The 17,140-nt window shown below is 55.8% G+C and overlaps 1 protein-coding gene across 1 annotated transcript; it reads left to right on the plus strand.

Moving 5' to 3' along the window:
- Window positions 1-438: 438 nt before the first annotated feature.
- Window positions 439-16,884, plus strand: LOC120394812 (class I histocompatibility antigen, F10 alpha chain-like). The gene is made up of 8 exons (XM_039518959.1): window positions 439-499; window positions 1,817-2,077; window positions 7,275-7,550; window positions 15,263-15,538; window positions 15,677-15,736; window positions 15,995-16,111; window positions 16,463-16,495; window positions 16,880-16,884. Exons 1-8 carry the CDS (start codon window positions 439-441, stop codon window positions 16,882-16,884), a joined length of 1,089 nt encoding a protein of 362 aa, XP_039374893.1.
- Window positions 16,885-17,140: the final 256 nt, after the last annotated feature.

The raw sequence follows: 17,140 nt of genomic DNA on the forward strand, positions 1-17,140 counted from the left end.
GCATACGTCTTCCTGCTGGCCACTCGCAGGCCGGGGTGCTCACCGCTCTCCACAGTTTCCAGGGGGACCCCTAGTGTGCCAGTCCTTGAGGTCACTACCTCTCTGCCAGGGTCGTCCATGCCATCCTCCAGAATATTAGTAAAGATGTTGAACAAACCTGGCCCCAGCACCGACCCTTGGGGCACTCCACTTGATACCGGCTGCCAACTAGACATGGAGCCATTGATCACTACCCGTTGAGTATCCCAGACCCGGTTCTGCTGGGATACTGCCAGCAAGATCCCGCCCCGCATTCTGATTGGCCGGCTGGGCTTGTGATTGGCAACACTTGGGAAAGGGAAAGTGATGGGGTGGGGGGGCTGCAGATTCCCAGGGACTGGAGCTGGGGGGTTTGTTCATCTCCAGACTGGGGGAGACCCCTGACCCAGCACAGGAGCCATGGCCCTGGGTGTCGCCCTGGGGCTGTGCTGGGGGGTGCTGGGGGCAGCAGCAGCAGACGGTGAGTAGAGCCGGAGTGAAGGGGGTCAGGCACTAGCAGCACCTGGGGGGGTTGGGGGGAGGCAGACAAGGGAAAATCAGCTGGAAACACAGTGGGGGGGGATGACCTGCCAGCGAGAACTTTCTGCAGGGCCTGCTGCCAAGGCCTCTGCTCCTTAACCCTCCAGCCTCTCGGCTCCGTTCTCCTCCATGGGGCCTGAGCCCCCCACAACCGCCCGTCCTTCTCTGGTGGCCTGCCAGAAATCCCCAACCCCCAGCCCAAGATCCCCCCCAACCCATAGGGGTAAGTTGGAGCAGAGGGGGACCGGCCCAGCGACCCTCGCGGGCAGTGGTGTCGTGGGAAAAACAGCAGTGGGTCACCTAACCACAGCGAAACTCCATGTTCCTCGATGGGAAATGGGTGAGCTCCGGTTACCCCTGGTACCCCGGCTCTGGCAGGGTTCTGCAGTAGCTCAGATGGGTGGTGAGGGGCACCAGGCTCAGCTAAGGTGGAAGAAAACTTGGGGTTACACCTGGGAGACGGGAGGGCAGGAAAAAAAGCAACAAAGAGAGAAAAGTCTGAGTGTTTAAAGTGAAAGGAATCTAATGCTGTGGTTCATTTCATGGACTGCACAGTAACGGGGTGTGTGTGCGTGTGTGTGCGCATGTGCGCACACAACTTCCTCTCCATTGCCTTGCGTTAGCAGGTACCTTTGCATTCACACTTAGACTCATTTATTATTCACACAAACACATTGACCGGATTTTTTTACCACAATCAGTATTTCCCTGTGCCTGAGTGAGCCAAAATTGGGGTGAAAATCAGTAAACACCAAATAACGGCTTCTGTCAAACCCAGGAATTTATTGGTAAAAATCAGTAAAAACGGACAACGAAGAGCCTTGCACACACATGTGCCCTTCCATCCCGACACGTACACAAGGGGAGACATCACACACATACACACCCTATGCACACACCACAGACAAGTACACAGGCCACAAACACCCTGGTTCTGATGCAAGCATTTGCCCATTCGGGGGGCGAGGAGGGGAGAATTGAGGGGGCAATGAATGCCCCACCAATGTCTGACCCCCTAAACAAGCCACCGGCTTTCAGAGGTGCAGGCTGAGAGATCGTCCTTCCTGATTCCTCTGTGGCTCTGCGCAGTGTGAGTCACTGACAGATCCCAGCTTGTCCCTAGCCCAGGATGGGGCTGAGGGCAGGGGGACGTGGCTGGAGGTGGGAGGTCTCTGCTGGACCCCACTGGGTGACCCTGGTGTCCCCTGAGCAGGGGACAAAGTGGCTTGTTAACTCAACCTCGCTCCTGTTGCTTTAGGGCGCCACAGCCTGGCCATGCTAGTCACAGCCGTCATCAATGAAGATGGGACCTATCACTTCACCATGGTCACCAGGGTGGATGACGTTCAGATCGCAAACTACAGCAGTGACACGCGAGAGGTCAGACCCACCCAGCCGTGGGCAGAGCAGGCCCTGGGCACTGAGTATCTCCAGGAAAAGACCCAGCAGTTCAGGGAGCACGAGGAGCGCTCTAAAATCCTTACCAGGAGGTGGATGCAGCATCACAACCAGACAGGTGGTGAGTGTCTGAGGGTTCTTGTTATTAATGGACACGCAAGAGCAGCCTGCTCAGAATCACTCCCCTGGGGATTGAGGCCTCGCTGTGCCACGTGCTACCCAAACCAGAGCTGGCCGGAAAATGGAGTTTTCTTCCCTCAGAAAATGTGTTATTCCCGGAAGTGGTTTCATTCCCGATCAGAAGGGAAGTCGGAAATGGGAGGTTTCCATGGGAAGGAAACTTCCCTCTCAGGAGAATCCCAGGCAGGGAACCGGGCAGCTCCAGGATCTTCCCTTTCAATTTCCCCAACAGAAATTCAAGGTTTTCTGGCCAAATTGAAATTTTTTCACGAAAAATTATAATTCTGCAGAAACAGCCTGTCCCCAGGCTAACAGAACGTCAGGAACCATTAGGAAAGGGATAGATAGTCAGACAGAAAATGTCATAATGCTTCTATATAAATCCGTGGTGCGCCCACACCTTGAATACTGTGTGCAGAGCTGGTCACTGATCTCAAAAAGGTCAGAGTGGAACTGGAAAAGGCTCAGAGAAAAGGGTAACAAAGATGATCACAGGTATGGAACCGCTTCCATTTGAGGAGAGAGAAAAAAGTTTAGGGCTGTTTGGTTTAGAAAAGGACAGCTAAGGGGGATATGACAGAGTCTATACAATGATGACTGGGATGGAGAAAGGGAATAGAGAAGTGGTCTTTACCCTTTCCCACAATAATAAACCAGGGGACACCTGATGAAATTAACAGGCAGCAGGTGTAATACAAACATGTGGAAGTACTTTTTCACACAACACACAGTCACCCTGAGAAACTTGTTACCGGGTCATGTGGTGAAGGCCAAAAGTATAACTGGGCTCAAAAAAGAACTAGATAAGTTCCTGGAGGGTAGGTAGGCTATTAGCCAAGATGCCCAGAGATGGAGCCCCATGCTTGGGGTGACCCTGAGCCTCCGCCTGCCAGAAGCTGGGAGGGGAAGACAGGGGTGGGTCACTCCAGAATTGCCCTGTTCTGTGCACTCCCCCTGAATCCCTGGTGTTGGTCACTATCGGACCTTGGTATCATAGAATCTCAGGGCTGGAAGGGACCTCAGGAGGTGTCTAGTCCAACACCCTGCTCAAAGCAGGACCAAACCCAACTAAATCATCCCAGCCAGGGCTTTGTCAAGCCGGGCCTTAAACACCCCTAAGGCAGGGCTGCCCAGAGAATTCAGGGGGCCTGGGGCAAAGAAATTTTGGGGGCCCCTTCTATAAAAAAATTGCAATACTATATTCTCCTGGGGGCCCTTGCGGGGCCCACGGCAAATTGCCCCACTTGCTCCCCCCACGGGCGGCCCTGGGAAAAATAAACCTTCCACATTTTGGCACAAACCCAGTTTTGAGAAAACTTCTTTACAAGGTAGGCACTAAAGCTCATTAAAAGGGTTGGACAAATATTTTCCATCAAAACTTTTTCTGGATCGAAAACTAGGGGTTTTTAAAAAGCAGAAAAAAATCACGGACAATGTCTGCTTTCCTTCAAAATTTGTTGTGGTTTTTTGATTGAAAAGCTGAAATTAGTCTGCCAAAACCTGAACATGGTTTGAGGTTTCAGAAGTGTGTGGCCAAATATTTGCTGCTTGCTGTATTTGATTGTTTAAAGAAACAATAAAAAAATTCTGCTTGAAAAAAAATCCAAAACTTTTGAACCACCTCAGCTTGTGACCAAACGCCTGAGCCCATCCAGGCAGAGATTTTTCCAGGTTTCTGATACTCTGCTGGCTTCCTTGACTCATACCTGTCTCCATAACTTTGGGTTCATTTAGCTTAGACCATAAGAACAGCCATACTGGGTCAAACCAAAGGCCATCCTGCCCAGTATCCTGTCTACCGACAGTGGCCAATGCCAGGTGCCCCTGAGGGAGTGAACCTATCAGGTAATGATCAAGTCATCTCTCTCCTGCCATCCATCTCCATCCTCTGACAAAACAGAGGCTAGGGACACCATTCCTTACCCATCCTGGCTAATAGCCATTAATGGACTTAACCTCCATGCATTCAGCTGTTTCCTAGAGACTGGCTCCATGGGGTCCCTCACAAACTGGAGTCGGTTACTGTGGGTTTGTCTTTACTATAGCTTATGTACATACTCCACGAACTGAGCATTTGAGCTTGTTCCAGAATCTGGGATGAGCCTATGTTGTGAAAACTGAAATGCTCAAAATAGCACATGCATGTGAATGGACACAGGGGGCTAACATTAAATTAACCCAGGGGTCTCAAACTGGGGATTGGGACCCCTTAGGGGGTCACGAGGTTATTACTGGGGGTTGTGAGCTGTCAGCCTCCACCTCAAACCCCACTTTGCCTCCAGCATTTATAATAGTGTTAAATATATAAAAAAGTGTTTTCAATTTATAATGGGGGGCGGGTCGCATCAGAGGTTTGCTATGTGAAAGGGGTCACCAGTACAAAAGTTTAAGAACCACTGAATTAACCCTTCTGGAGCCTCAGGGAATGCAGGGGAGGGGGGTCTCCCTTGGTAGGGTTGGGAAGGATATTGCTCTTCTCATGTGATCCCTCCCCCAGTGGCTAATTTTAAATGAAGCTCCGCTCCCCGGACATGAATCTCCCTATGGCACTGAAATTAAATACAGACTATAATTTGGCATTTGAGAAGTGAAAGGGATGGCAGCCCTAATGGAAAAGCTAACAGCTTGGCTCTTCTGCAAGCCTCAAACTGCTGAATGAGCTTCAGGGTAGGGAAGGCTGTGCCTCCCAAACAGCCTGGCCCTGCCCCCATCCGACCCCCACCCACTTCCTGCCCCCGACTGCCCCCCTCAGAATCCCCGACCCATCCTGCTCCTTGTCCCCTCACCGTCCCCCAGAGACCCCACCCCTACCCTGGGACCCCACCCCTGCTCCCTGTGCCCTGACTGCCCCCACTCCTATCCAGCCCCCTCCACTGAGTCCTGACAGACCCCCTCCCGGAACACCCACAATCCAACCCCCCCATTCCCTGCCCTCTGCCCCCCAACCTCTGCCCCCTCCCTGTGCCCTGACTGTCCCCGGGACTCCCTGCCCCTTAGCCAACCCCCCTGGCCCCAGCCTCTTACCCCCGGCTCCCTCCTCACCCGGAGTCTCAGTGCCTCGCCCGACAACCGCAGCGTGTCCCCGGCGGGGCCTGAGCCCCGCCCCGCTCCGAGCCGCATGGGGAGGGGGCGGGGCTGGGAGCTCCATGCGGAGCAGAGGGAGCTGAGCTCAGCCCGGAGCTCCCAGCCCCGCCCCCTCACCACGCGGCTCTGAGGGGGCGGGGCTCAGGGGCCCCGCCGGAGACAGGCCGCTTGATGCGCTAGGGCTCCAGGAGGGGGGCGGAGCCGGGAGCCTCAGCTGTTCTCTTGGGGGCCCCTGCGGAGCCCGGGGCCTGGGGCAAATTGCCCCCTTTGCCCCCCCCCCGGGCGGCCCTGCCCTAAGGAAGGAGATTCCACCCCCTCCCTAGGTAACCCATTCTAGTGCTTCACCACCCTCCTAGTGAAATAGTGTTTCCTAATATCCAACCTAAACCTCCCCCACTGCAACTTGAGACCATTGATCCTTGTTCTGTCATCTTCTACCACTGAGAACAGTCTAGATCCATCCTCTTTGGAACCCCCTTTCAGGTAGTTGAAAGCAGCTATCAAATCCCCCCTCACTCTTCCCTTCTGCAGATTAAACAATCCCAGTTCCCTCAGCCTCTCCTCATAAGTCATGTGTCCCAGCCCCCTAATCATTTTTGTTGCCCTCCGCTGGACTCTCTCCAATTTATCCACATCCTTCTTGTAGTGTGGGGCCCAAAACTGGACACAGTACTCCAAATGAGGCCTCACCAGTGCTGAATAGAGGGGAATGATCACATCCCTCGATCTGCTGGAAATGCCCCTACTTATACAGCCCAAAATGCCATTAGCCTTCTTGGCAACAAGGGCACACTGTTGACTCCTATCCGGCTTCTCGTCCACTGTAACCCCTAGGTCCTTTTCTGCAGAACTGCTACCCAGCCATTCGGTCCCTAGTCTGTAGCAGTGCATGGGATTCTGCCGTCCTAAGTGCAGGACTCTGCACTTGTCCTTGTTGAACCTCATCAGGTTTCTTTTGGCCCAATCCTCTAATTTGTCTAGGTCCCCCTGTATCCTACCCCACCCCACCCCCCCAGACACATTTTCCAGCTCTCAGTGCTCTGGTGTCACCGTCCGGCTCTTGTACAGACAAAACTACACAGGATCTTCTCAGGGGGCAAGACAAAGATGCCACATTTATTATGATAATTTGATTTATGACCAATAACTAATATCTTGATCCTTATACACACACATTATACCTAATACGTATACACACACACACACACACACACACGCACACACACACACACACATCCATCAGATGTTCTGCAGCTGCTGCATAGTTACAGTCCTGGACATAGCTTGAGTTCGTGGCTTGATTTTGCAGCTTGGGTTTGTAGCTTGTGGCGGTAACTGGCCAGGAAAGCCGGGCACAAGGACGAGCTGGGTCTCTGTTGGGCAGGCACCGATGTCCTTCCATGTTGGCAGCAGAACGTTACCCTCCAAAGTCTCCCATCTCACCCATGCTTTTTGTAGGCTTGAGTTTGAATCCAGAGTCTCTAGGTCTTGCTGTGTCACGCTGCCTCTGGGTTTGGTGATCGATCACCCGTCAATTGCAGGCGACTTTCAGCCTGGGACCTGGCTTTGATCTTCCTTCTGTTGCAGCTTTTCCTTTTAGGGTGGACTCTTCTTACTTTGTTAGGGCTCTTGTCTGCAGCTTCAGCCGGTGGGGTTTGACCTCCATTTCATCAGGACAGGCTGGGGCTGGAGGTTGATTCCATCATCCATCCATACCTCAGTCACACATCTAACCTAAACTAATAAGAGTACAGCAGGGTTTTCAGAAATGAAGGTTGGAGGAAGCTTTTACAAAATGGAGTGAGAGTTTTAAAACGGGGTTTGAATTACAATATGGCAAACAGTGAACAGAAGTTACATTGATAAAGTGAACAATTAAAAACAATTTCATTCATCAGTTCTACACGGCCGAGCCCCCCTCTGACCCCCGCCCCAGACACATTTTCCAGCTCTCAGTGCCCTGGTGTCACCCTCCGGCCGAGCCCCACTCTGACCCCCCCAGACACATTTCCCTGATTTCAGTGCACGGTCTCAGCTCTCTCCCTTCCCCACAGGGATTCACACTGCTCAGGTTCACACGGGCTGTGCCCTGAATGACCAGACCCCCGTGGACCCGAGGTTCCAGTATGCCTATGATGGGGGGGACTTCATCAGCTTTGACAACCAGACGGGGACGTGGGTCACGGCCGTGCAGCCGGCCTTCCTCCAGAAGCAGCTCTGGGAGACGGGCAAGACCTGGACTCAGTATGTCCAGCATTTCCTGCAGTCTGAGTGCCTGGATAAGCTGCGGCGCCTGGTGCTCCGGGGAAGGGCAGTGCTGGAGCGACACAGTGAGTGAGCAGAGGGGAGCTATGGGTTGTGGGAACGGGGCACAGGGACACCAATGGGACTTGGGTATGTCCAGAAGGGGCAGTGTGACCTAGTGGATAGTGTCCTGAGTCACAGTTCAGTGCATCTGGGTTCTATTCCCATGTCTGCCACTGAGCTGCTGGGTGACCTTGGGTGAGTCTCTCCCTCTCTCAGTGCCTCTCTTTCCCCATCGGTACAATGGGGATAACGGCACCAATCTCTTTTATAAAGTGCTTTGAGATCGACCAACGACAAGCACTAGACGAGAGCTACAGGTTGTTATTAGTGCAGTCGGGTTATTAGCCGGTTCTTGCTGCCTGGGCGTCTCCGTTCTGCGGGGCCTTTCCCATTGGTTTCCACTCCCTCAGACTTCCCTTTTCAGGCTGAAACGTCCCAGCTCTGGGCTGTGAGTTGATTAATTTTGCCAAGTCTGGTCCGGAAAAGGCCCAGCCCCTTGTGAGTGTGAAGGAGGTGAGGGGGAGGGGGATGCACACTGTCATTAAACAAAAAACACCTTGTTTTGAGGTTCTTGTGCCCAGCGCTGGCACCTCCACAGCCGAGGGCAGAGACATGGATGGGGACGGGGACCATGTGACAAAGGGATTTAAGTTCCTGACGATGCAGACAGGGGCCAGCTGGGATTTCCAAATGGAGGTATCTGGCTCCCCATGAGATCACTGGGGTTAGGCACCGAGGGGCGTTTGGAAATCTGGCCCTTAGCCCCTAAATCGCACACGCGTGTTTGGGTGGCCCAGTGACAGCCTGCCTGGGCGTAGCCGTGTTATAGCGCGGGATCGCACGCTGTGAAGGAGAGCCGGGCCCAGGCCTGTTCTGGTAACTACCCAGTTCAGCTACCACCAATGTGAGCAGTTCGAGTGAGTCTGCAGAAGGCTGAGAGCCGGGTGCCTGGGGCAGCCCCCACTGAAAATGCCAAACTCAGGGCAGGCTGCAAAAAGAAAAGATTCTCCCCAAACTGGCCATTAACACTGAAGTTAGATTCACTAAACTGTGCTTCTGATTCCCCACCCTGGTTATTAAGAAGCTGAACAAAGAAATCACACAGCCCCCTTCACTGCATTCCTGTTCTCTTCTTCTGTGATGTTATTGACATGAACAGTTAGATCATTGGTGCAACCACAGTTATGATTAGCTGGTTACGATGATGCTCTCTGGGTGCAGGTATAATTTTGTATTTCAAGTTACAAGTATTGGCTCTGTCCTGTCTGTATTTCACACTTGGGCTCTGCTTCTGGGTGACACCCCCAGACAATGTGGCATCAGCTCTGCCTGGCTGCTTGATGGCCCGTTAAGGACCATCAGCTACAACTGACCCATTGAGAGAAGCAGATACACCTGGTGACTCAGCAAGGCAGGGCCAGGCCTATGGACCGAACTCTGAGGCTTCCAGGCCACGTGCTGGGCAGCTTGTGTTGGAGACAAAGGAAGCACAAGCCACATGGCAAAGGGACTAGAAAAGGCAGGTGCATCTTCTCCATTTTGTCTTCAATCCTGCTTCGTACCTCTGGAGGTTGGATCTTACCCAAAATCCCACACTGCCAGCCAGTCCTTTAGTGTAAAAAATGAAAGGTTAATTAGAAAAGAAAAGGAAGTTATTAAACAGTAAAGCAATCAGATACATACATAGGACTTCAGAGTCCATATATCAGGTTTCTAGCAGTGCTGGCGAGTGTGCTGGATTGAAAATCCCACTGGAACATCCACCACTGGGATGGGTCATTCCATGCTTTGTTCAAGGCTTCAGTGTGTAGAGAAGTGACTCCAGAGGTGAGAATCAGGACTGAAGACAAAATTAAGATGATGCAGCTGCCTTTTTATATCTTTTGCCCTGTGGCTTGTACTTCCTGTGTCCTAAACACAAGCTCACAGGGCAGGGAAAGGCCCTGGAGTTGTGTCCATAGGCAGCCCCTACATGTCTCGCTGACTCATACGGTGCGGTCCCTGGATTTTTTTCAATGGGTTCATTGTACAGCTGATGTCCCTTGGTGGGCCATCTAGCAGGTTTAGTGCTGATGCCAATCTGTCTGGGGGCATGTGACGAACTGGGACTGGTCTTACTGAGGTGCTGTGTGCAGATCTTAAGTATCTAGCAAAGCAAAAGGCCAGCGCAGCCGAATGCCTGACACTCTGTCTCCTAGCAACTGATGGCCCGGCCCCTCCCTGCAAAGGTGCTGGCTGAAGGTGTTGGAGACAAAGGGGTCAGGTGACCTCCTGGCCCAGGAAAGAAGCTGAGCAGAGAGGAGGGGCCGGAGGGGGTTGGGCAGACTGGAGCTGGCTGGGGAAAGAAGGGAAGCAGAGACAGGGCTCCGATCCCCAATGGGGGCTATGGGGCTCCTGGGGCCCCAAGATGGAGCTAACCGGGGGGATCCTGTTATCTGTGCCTGCAAGACCCTGTCCTGGGCTGTGTTCCTGTCGTCTAAATAAACCTTCTGCTTTACTGGCTGGCTGAGAGTCCTGGTGAATCGCAGGGAGCCCGGGGGTGCAGGGCCTGACTCCCCCACACTCCGTGACAACTGGTGGCAGCGGTGGGATCTACTGCACCCCGTGGACGGTGCTTCCTGCAGTGAGTGACTGGGGCGCAGTAAAACGAAGGGGTGATTAACCCCTGGGAGAGTGTGACCAGAGAGAAGGACTTTGCAGTAACAGGGTCCCCCGGGGAATCACAGCGAGCGGTCCCGGGGCGGAGGAGTCTGCAGCTCGACCCTGGCCGAGAGGTGGTGACTTCAGGGACTGGCACACTAGGGGTCCCCTGGAGCCCGTGGGGAGCGGCGAGCACCCCGGCCTGCGAGCAACCGGCAGGGAGATGTATTCCCAGAAGCGCAAGTGTGAGCTGGTGGAGCTGTGCAAGCAGAGGGGGCTGCGCAGTGGGAAGCTCACCAAGGACCAGCTGATTGCCCGGCTGGAGGACGCAGATCATGTGAATGAACCGATCCCTGTCTCTGGGGGAAGCAGCCCGGCAGATGCAGCGCAGGCACCAGTGTCTGTCCCCGCTGGGAGTGCTCAGCCGGCCGCTGAGGGCTTCCCGAGACCTCCCACCCCTAGGCCTAGTGGGAGGGGGAGCCCAGCGACTACCGAGGGCACCGTGACCCCCCCCCGGCCAGCAGGGGATCGGCCCGGAGAAGCTCACCCCCCAGCCAGGGATCGGCCCGGTGACGCTCGGCCTCCGTGGAGCACATGCAGCTGGACTGGGAGAGAGAGATAAAACTGAGAGAGCTGGAGGATCGTGAGAAACAGAGGGAACATGAGTAGAAACAGAGGGAACATAAGGAGAGACAGAGGGAGCGTGAGCAGGAGGAGAAGGAGAACCAGCATAAACATGAGAAGAGGGAGAAGGAGAACCAGCGTAAACACGAGGAGAACCAGTGCCGGCAGGAGCAGGAGGAGAAGGAGAAGCAGCGTAAACATGAGCTGGACCTGGCCCAGCTGAGACGCAGTGAGGCCCCGGCTGCGGTGAGTAAGGGGGGCCCCAAGCCTACAAAGAGCTTTGATAAGAGCTTCCTGGCCCGGCGTAAGGAGGGGGAGGACATAGACACCTTCCTGACGGCCTTTGAGAACGCCTGCGAGCTGCACCAGGTTGACCCCGCAGACAGGATCCGGTGCCTCACCCCCTTACTGGACTCCACCGCCGTGGAGGTGTACAGCCGAATGAAGGGGGCGGAGGCGGGGGACTACAACCTGTTCAAAGAGGCCCTGCTCCGCGAGTTTGGGCTGACCCCGGAGATGTACCAGAAGAGGTTCCGGGGTCAACGTAAGACCCGGGAGGGCACATACCTGCAACTGGTCAACCGGGCGCAGGGGTACGCCCGCAAGTGGACAGCCGGGGCCCAAACTAAAAAGGACCTGCTTGACCTATTCGTACTGGAGCACCTGTATGAGCAGTGCCCGTCGGACCTGAGGCTGTGGTTGATGGACCAGAAGCCGGAGACCCTGCAGCATGCAGGCCAGCTGGCCGACCAATACATGGACAGTCGGGCAAGGGATAATAGGGAGGCGTCTCGAAGGAGCAGGTCTGCCTCGACGCAGAGAGAGAGTCACCATGGGACCTCCCAGAAGGGGCCGAGGGAGAGCCCCCACCAAAGGGAAACATCCGGCGTCAGGTGCAGCCGTCCCACTCGAGGGGACCCACAAGACATGGGCTGCTATCAATGTGGCCAACAAGGCCACATACGGGCCCAGTGCCCCAAGCTCTGGGACAAACTGAGCAGACCAACCCCCCACCGGGTCAACTTGGTAGAGACCCAGCTGGATGAGGGGCAGCGTTCGCAGGAAAGGGGGGCTGGCCGCATACCACCTGCGAAGGAGGGAGGGGGGCCCCGGGTCGACCCCTCCGAGGGGCTGGATGCTCCCCGCCCTGAGTTTTGGGTTTACAGGGTGGGCACAGGGCTGCCCCTCCGGAGCGAGTGCCTTGTCCCCCTGGAGGTAGACGGGAGGGAGGTCACTGGGTACTGGGACACGGGCGCAGAGGTGACGCTGGCCCGGCCCGAGGTGGTGGACCCAGATCGGATGGTGCCCAACACCTACCTGACCCTGAGGGATGTGATCGGGACCCCATTCAAGGTGCCTGTAGCGAGGGTGCACCTGAAGTGGGGGGACAAGGAGGGCCCCAAGGACGTGGGGGTGCACCCACATTTGCCCACGGAGATGTTAATGGGGGGGGACCTCGAGGCCTGGCCAGGCAACGGCCGGGGTGTCCTGGTCGTGACCCATAGTCAGAGTCGGCGCAGGGCACGGCGCTCGGACAACGGGGAAGGTACTCTGCCCGAGGCACCGGACCCTGACCCGGTGGGGAGGGAACGCCCAGGGGCACGACCCAGAGGGGCTGCGGCCTCAGACCCAGCCGGTGAGAGAGAGCAGATCCCCGTCCCTGCCCCAGCGGCTGAGTACCAGGCCGCGGTGCGGGAAGACCCCTCCTTGCGGAGGATAAGGGACCTGGCCAGCCTCGGGGAGGGACAGACCATGGGGGGGGGGGGGTGGCCGGAAAAGGTTCCTGTGGGAGAAGGGGCTCCTGTACCGAGAATGGGCTCCCCCAGGGAAGATGGAGTCAGGGGGGATCAGGAGGCAGCTGGTGGTACCCCAGGAGTATCGCCACCAGCTGCTGTGCTGGGCCCATGACATTCCCCCCTCAGGGCACCCGGGAGCCTGGCGTACCCAGCAGAAGCTGCTACAGAACTATTACTGGCCTGGGGTCTTTGCCCATGTCCGGCAGCACTGCCACTCCTGTGACCCCTGCCAGAGGGGGGGGAAGGCCCAGGACAGGGGGAAGATGGCTGTAAGACCCGGGCCCAGCCCAGAGGAGCCTTTCCAGAGGGGGACCAGGGTCAGAAGGGGGGCTCTGAACCGAGAGAGCCCGAATCACAGCCCCCCAGACTGGAACACGGGGAGAAGCCCCCAGCCCAGCGTGCACCCCAGGGGTACTGGGGTGGGGAGAGGGCACGAGCTGCATAAGCCGTCCCAGCTGCAAACTGCGAGTGCCCTCGAGTCCCCCCGACCTACAGGGGGGCAGGAAACTGGGATGACCTGGGGTGACTCTTCCCCCAGAATGGGGGGGACTCTGGGGCAGCCATGGGAATGTAGGTGGGTTCGAACTTCCCCAGGTCACTGGCTGGAGTGACCCCGCTCAGTTCGGTCTCGAAGGGGGGAGAGGTGTGACGAAGTGGGACTGGTCTTACTGGGAATGCTGGGTGCAGTTCTTAAGTATCTAGCAAAGCAGAAGGCCGGTGCAACTTTCAATGCCTGACACTCTGTCTCCTAGCAACTGATGGCCGGGCCCTTCTCTGCAAAGGTGCTGGCTGAAGGTGTTGAAGACAAAGGGGTCAGGTGACCTCCTGGCCCGGGAAAGAAGCTGAGCAGAGAGGAGGGGCCGGAGGGGGTGGGGCAGACTGGAGCTGGCTGGGGAAAAGAGGGGAAGCACAGACAGGGCTCTGATCCCCAATGGGGGCTGTGGAGCTCCTGGGGCCCCAAGATGGACCTAACCGGGGGGATCCTGTTATCTGTGCCTGCAAGACCCTGTCCTGGACTGTGTTCCTGTCGTCTAAATAAACCTTCTGCTTTACTGGCTGGCTGAGAGTCCTGGTGAATCACAGGGAGCCCGGGGGTGCAGGGTCCTGACTCCCCCACACTCCGTTACAGGGCGTCACTCAGAAACACAGCACAAGTTTTGATATACCAGGTCTTGAAACCATACAAATCTATAACTCACAGTACAAAGGTGATACAAACATCTAAACAAGATGATCATCCTTCACAAATCATACCATTGTCAATGACACCTTACACGGCATATCTGGCATGATTTATTGCAATTTTATAATGTAACCCTTCTGCCTATCTGAGTTGGCAGCAATACGGGCCAGGTTCAGTATCTAGGGGTTCCGTTTCAATAGCGCAATGCAAAACTGGCTTGAGCCCCCACCCAGTGACCTGGGACAATTACATCCCCCCCCCAAGTGCCTCTAGGAGGCAATACTTCCCCTCTCGCAAGCACAGAGTCTGAGTGTAGCAAAATCCTTTTAATAAAGGAGGGAAACAATGCAGCATTATGTTGGGGAAACACCACAAACAGGATTCATAAGTTGGGCAGTGTCCTTTTCCCCTCAGGGTTTTAAGTCCAGCAACCCAAAAAATTACCCAAACTCCCAAAAGTCCAACACCCCAAAAGTCTCTGTCCCTGGTCAATCCAGCCCCAGAGTTCAAAAGTTTATCTGCAGAGTTTTACCTCCCATCCTGGGTGGAAATGGGGGGCTGTAAAGGTGTTAAGGGTAACCTTACATGGTCCAAGGCTGACTGCCCCCACTTCTCCATGGGGTTCTGCTGCACCCTCTACCTCAAGCCACTCTACCAGCCATTCCACCAACTGCTCTGCTCCACTAGCCATATATCTTCAGCCCCTACACTAGTTGCACTCAGTAATTTCAGCTCTTTAATTCAGCTTATAGCAGGGGAGCCCCAGGGCTAGTTACACCATTGATCCAACATGAATTCAGCTCAGCAACCTGTAACTAGACTCTTAATAGAATCAGGATAAACACTAATATTCTACAGGGTGGAGAGAAGGTACCACAGATGTTTTAGACCCTCAAAACAAACCTCTGTCATCAAGTATAAATATCTATCCCCAACCTTTCTCAATTCACTGGGTTTTGGAACCCATGTCCCTTGTCTAGCAAGTGCTACTTAGTTGATGGCGAGTCCCTCTGTCATAAAATGCCAAGTACAGTTCTACTGTCCTTGATTCACATAATCAGGGTAACAACCTTTTATTCTTCCTGCCCCAATAACAGACAAACTGGGGATCCCACAGCAGCCAGAGTGACCATTTGGGTGGCTGTGGGCCCATGCTAGGCAGGGTGGCTGTGCCTATGCAAACAAGACCAGCCCCTGAAGTTCTTTTCCACACTCACCATAATTCACCACCAGATGTCAGGGTAGAGCTCAGCCTGACTCTGCTTACAATAATATTGGTATTATTAATAATATAAAGTGTCTCTCAGTTCCATACAGCATCACAAGTGGATTTACACCAGATTAGCTAGCTCCATTTACAAATTAGTGTAAACGGGTGCTGACAAGGTCTCTCACACACGTGAGTAATAGACACAATGTGGAGCCTTTGTCTTCTGTCTGTTATATGGTCCCAGTCCCTGGCATGTGGCTCACACACTGTGTCTCCCCCCAGTGCCCCCCGAAGTCTCGGTTTCCCACAGAGATGCCTCCAATGGCTCCGTCACCCTCTCCTGCCGCACCAGGGGCTTTTACCCGCGTCCCATCCACGTCTCCTGGGTGCGGGACAGAGAAGACATCCTGGCAGAGATGGACTCCAGCGGGATCCTGCCCAATGCCGACAGCACCTACTACACGCAGTCGTCCCTGGAGATCTCCCCGCAGCAGGACGGGCACCGCTACGCCTGCCGGGTGAAGCACAGCAGCCTGCCGGAGCCCATGCTCATCTGGGGTAAGGGAGGGGTGAATGGCAGGGCACAGCCCCATGGGAGTTACAGAGATGGGGTGAGGCTGGGCCACAGGAGGGTCAATATCCCTGCCCATCATCAGTGTGAACTCATCTAGCTCTGGGTATTCGTGTGACCCACAGAAATGGCCGATCCCTCAGAGAATCTCATTAAGTTTCTGGCCGTGGTGGCATCCAGTGGCAGTGAGTTCCACAGGCTGACGTCGTTACGAGGGAAGGGCCTGGTTGCTGTGTGGCGTGTGTATCTGGCAGTGCCCGGCAGAGCACCCGCCCTCTGGTCCCATCCCCATCCCCCTCCCGGCTCAGCCTTTCCCCTCCCCTGGGGCCAGGTCTCTGCAGACGCCCTCGGGGAGACGTTCAAGGCAAAGGCCTGTGGCTGCCCCAGGAGGATGCCCCAGCGGCTGCTCCCCTCGGTGACCTGGGCCCTTCTCCATCCCACAGCCCCTGGGAAGAAGGGCCCCCTGCCCCCCGGGGTCCTGGCCACCATCGTCCTGGCCGTGCTGGTTCTGGCTGGAGCCGTAGGTGCCGGCATCATCCTGTGGAGGAGAAAATCAGCAGGTGAGAGCCGGTCCCCGCGGAGCCGGGATGTGGGGAGGTCTGGGGAGTGGGGCGGCCCAGCCAGCCCACGGGGGAATGGCTCCTCCCACTGCCCCCCAAGGAGAGGTGGGGCAGGGCCATGGGGCAGGGCTGATCACTGTAGCCTGGCCCTGCTGGGGGCAGAGTGGGCTCTGTCGTTGGCTGGGTGCCATGTGCCTGCTGTGGGGGGCACTGGGGTGGGGCTGGCCTGGGCGAGGTGCAGTTGGGGTCACAGGGAGCCCTGTGTCGGAGGGGTCAGGGGGTTGGGGTCTCCACGGGGGAGGGGTTACCCTGCTCCCCTGCACTGACTCTCATTCTCTGTTTGTGTTTCAGGCCCCAGGAATCCCGGCTACGCTCCAGCAGCCAGTGAGTAAATCCAGGGTGCAGGGCCCAGCATCCCATTATGGGTGCAAGGGGATGCGGGCACTGAAGGGGCTGGGCTGCATGAGTCACTCCAACGGTCTGTTGCAGGCCAGACCAGCTGTCTGGGAAATTCCGAGTGCGAGGGAAAAGCTGGAGGCCAGCGGTGTCTGTCGAGGGCGGGTCTGACCGGGGTTACGCGCTGCGTTTGGGATTCGAACCCGTGTCCATTCCCAGCCTGGGGCAGGTCACTCCATAGAGAGGAGTTAGCATGGGGTGCATGGGGGATGCAGTGTGGGGGAAGCCCAGAGCTGAATTCCCCTCCCGCATCCCTAGCTGGGATCCCCACAGCTAACGCCGCCTCTAAACGATTTTTCTCTCTCTCCACAGCATAGAGCTGGGAAGATTCTGCCTTCAGCTCGTCATCGGGAACAGACCCCTGGAGCGTGGGACCCCGGAGCTAGGGGCAGTGACCCTGCCCAGCTGCTGACCCTGCTGGCTGGGCGAGCTCTGTCCTCTGACTCCCCCCTGCCCAGGGGGAGATTCCCATGTGGTCGTTCGAGCAGTTTCCACCTGGGGGTGTTGGGCCTCAGACTCTCCTACTGCAGCGTTTGCATCTCTGCTTCTGCAGCTGGGACTTTGCCTCAACTT

This window comes from Mauremys reevesii, unplaced genomic scaffold (assembly GCF_016161935.1).
Source record: "Mauremys reevesii isolate NIE-2019 unplaced genomic scaffold, ASM1616193v1 Contig8, whole genome shotgun sequence".
Taxonomy (NCBI): Eukaryota; Metazoa; Chordata; order Testudines; family Geoemydidae; genus Mauremys; species Mauremys reevesii.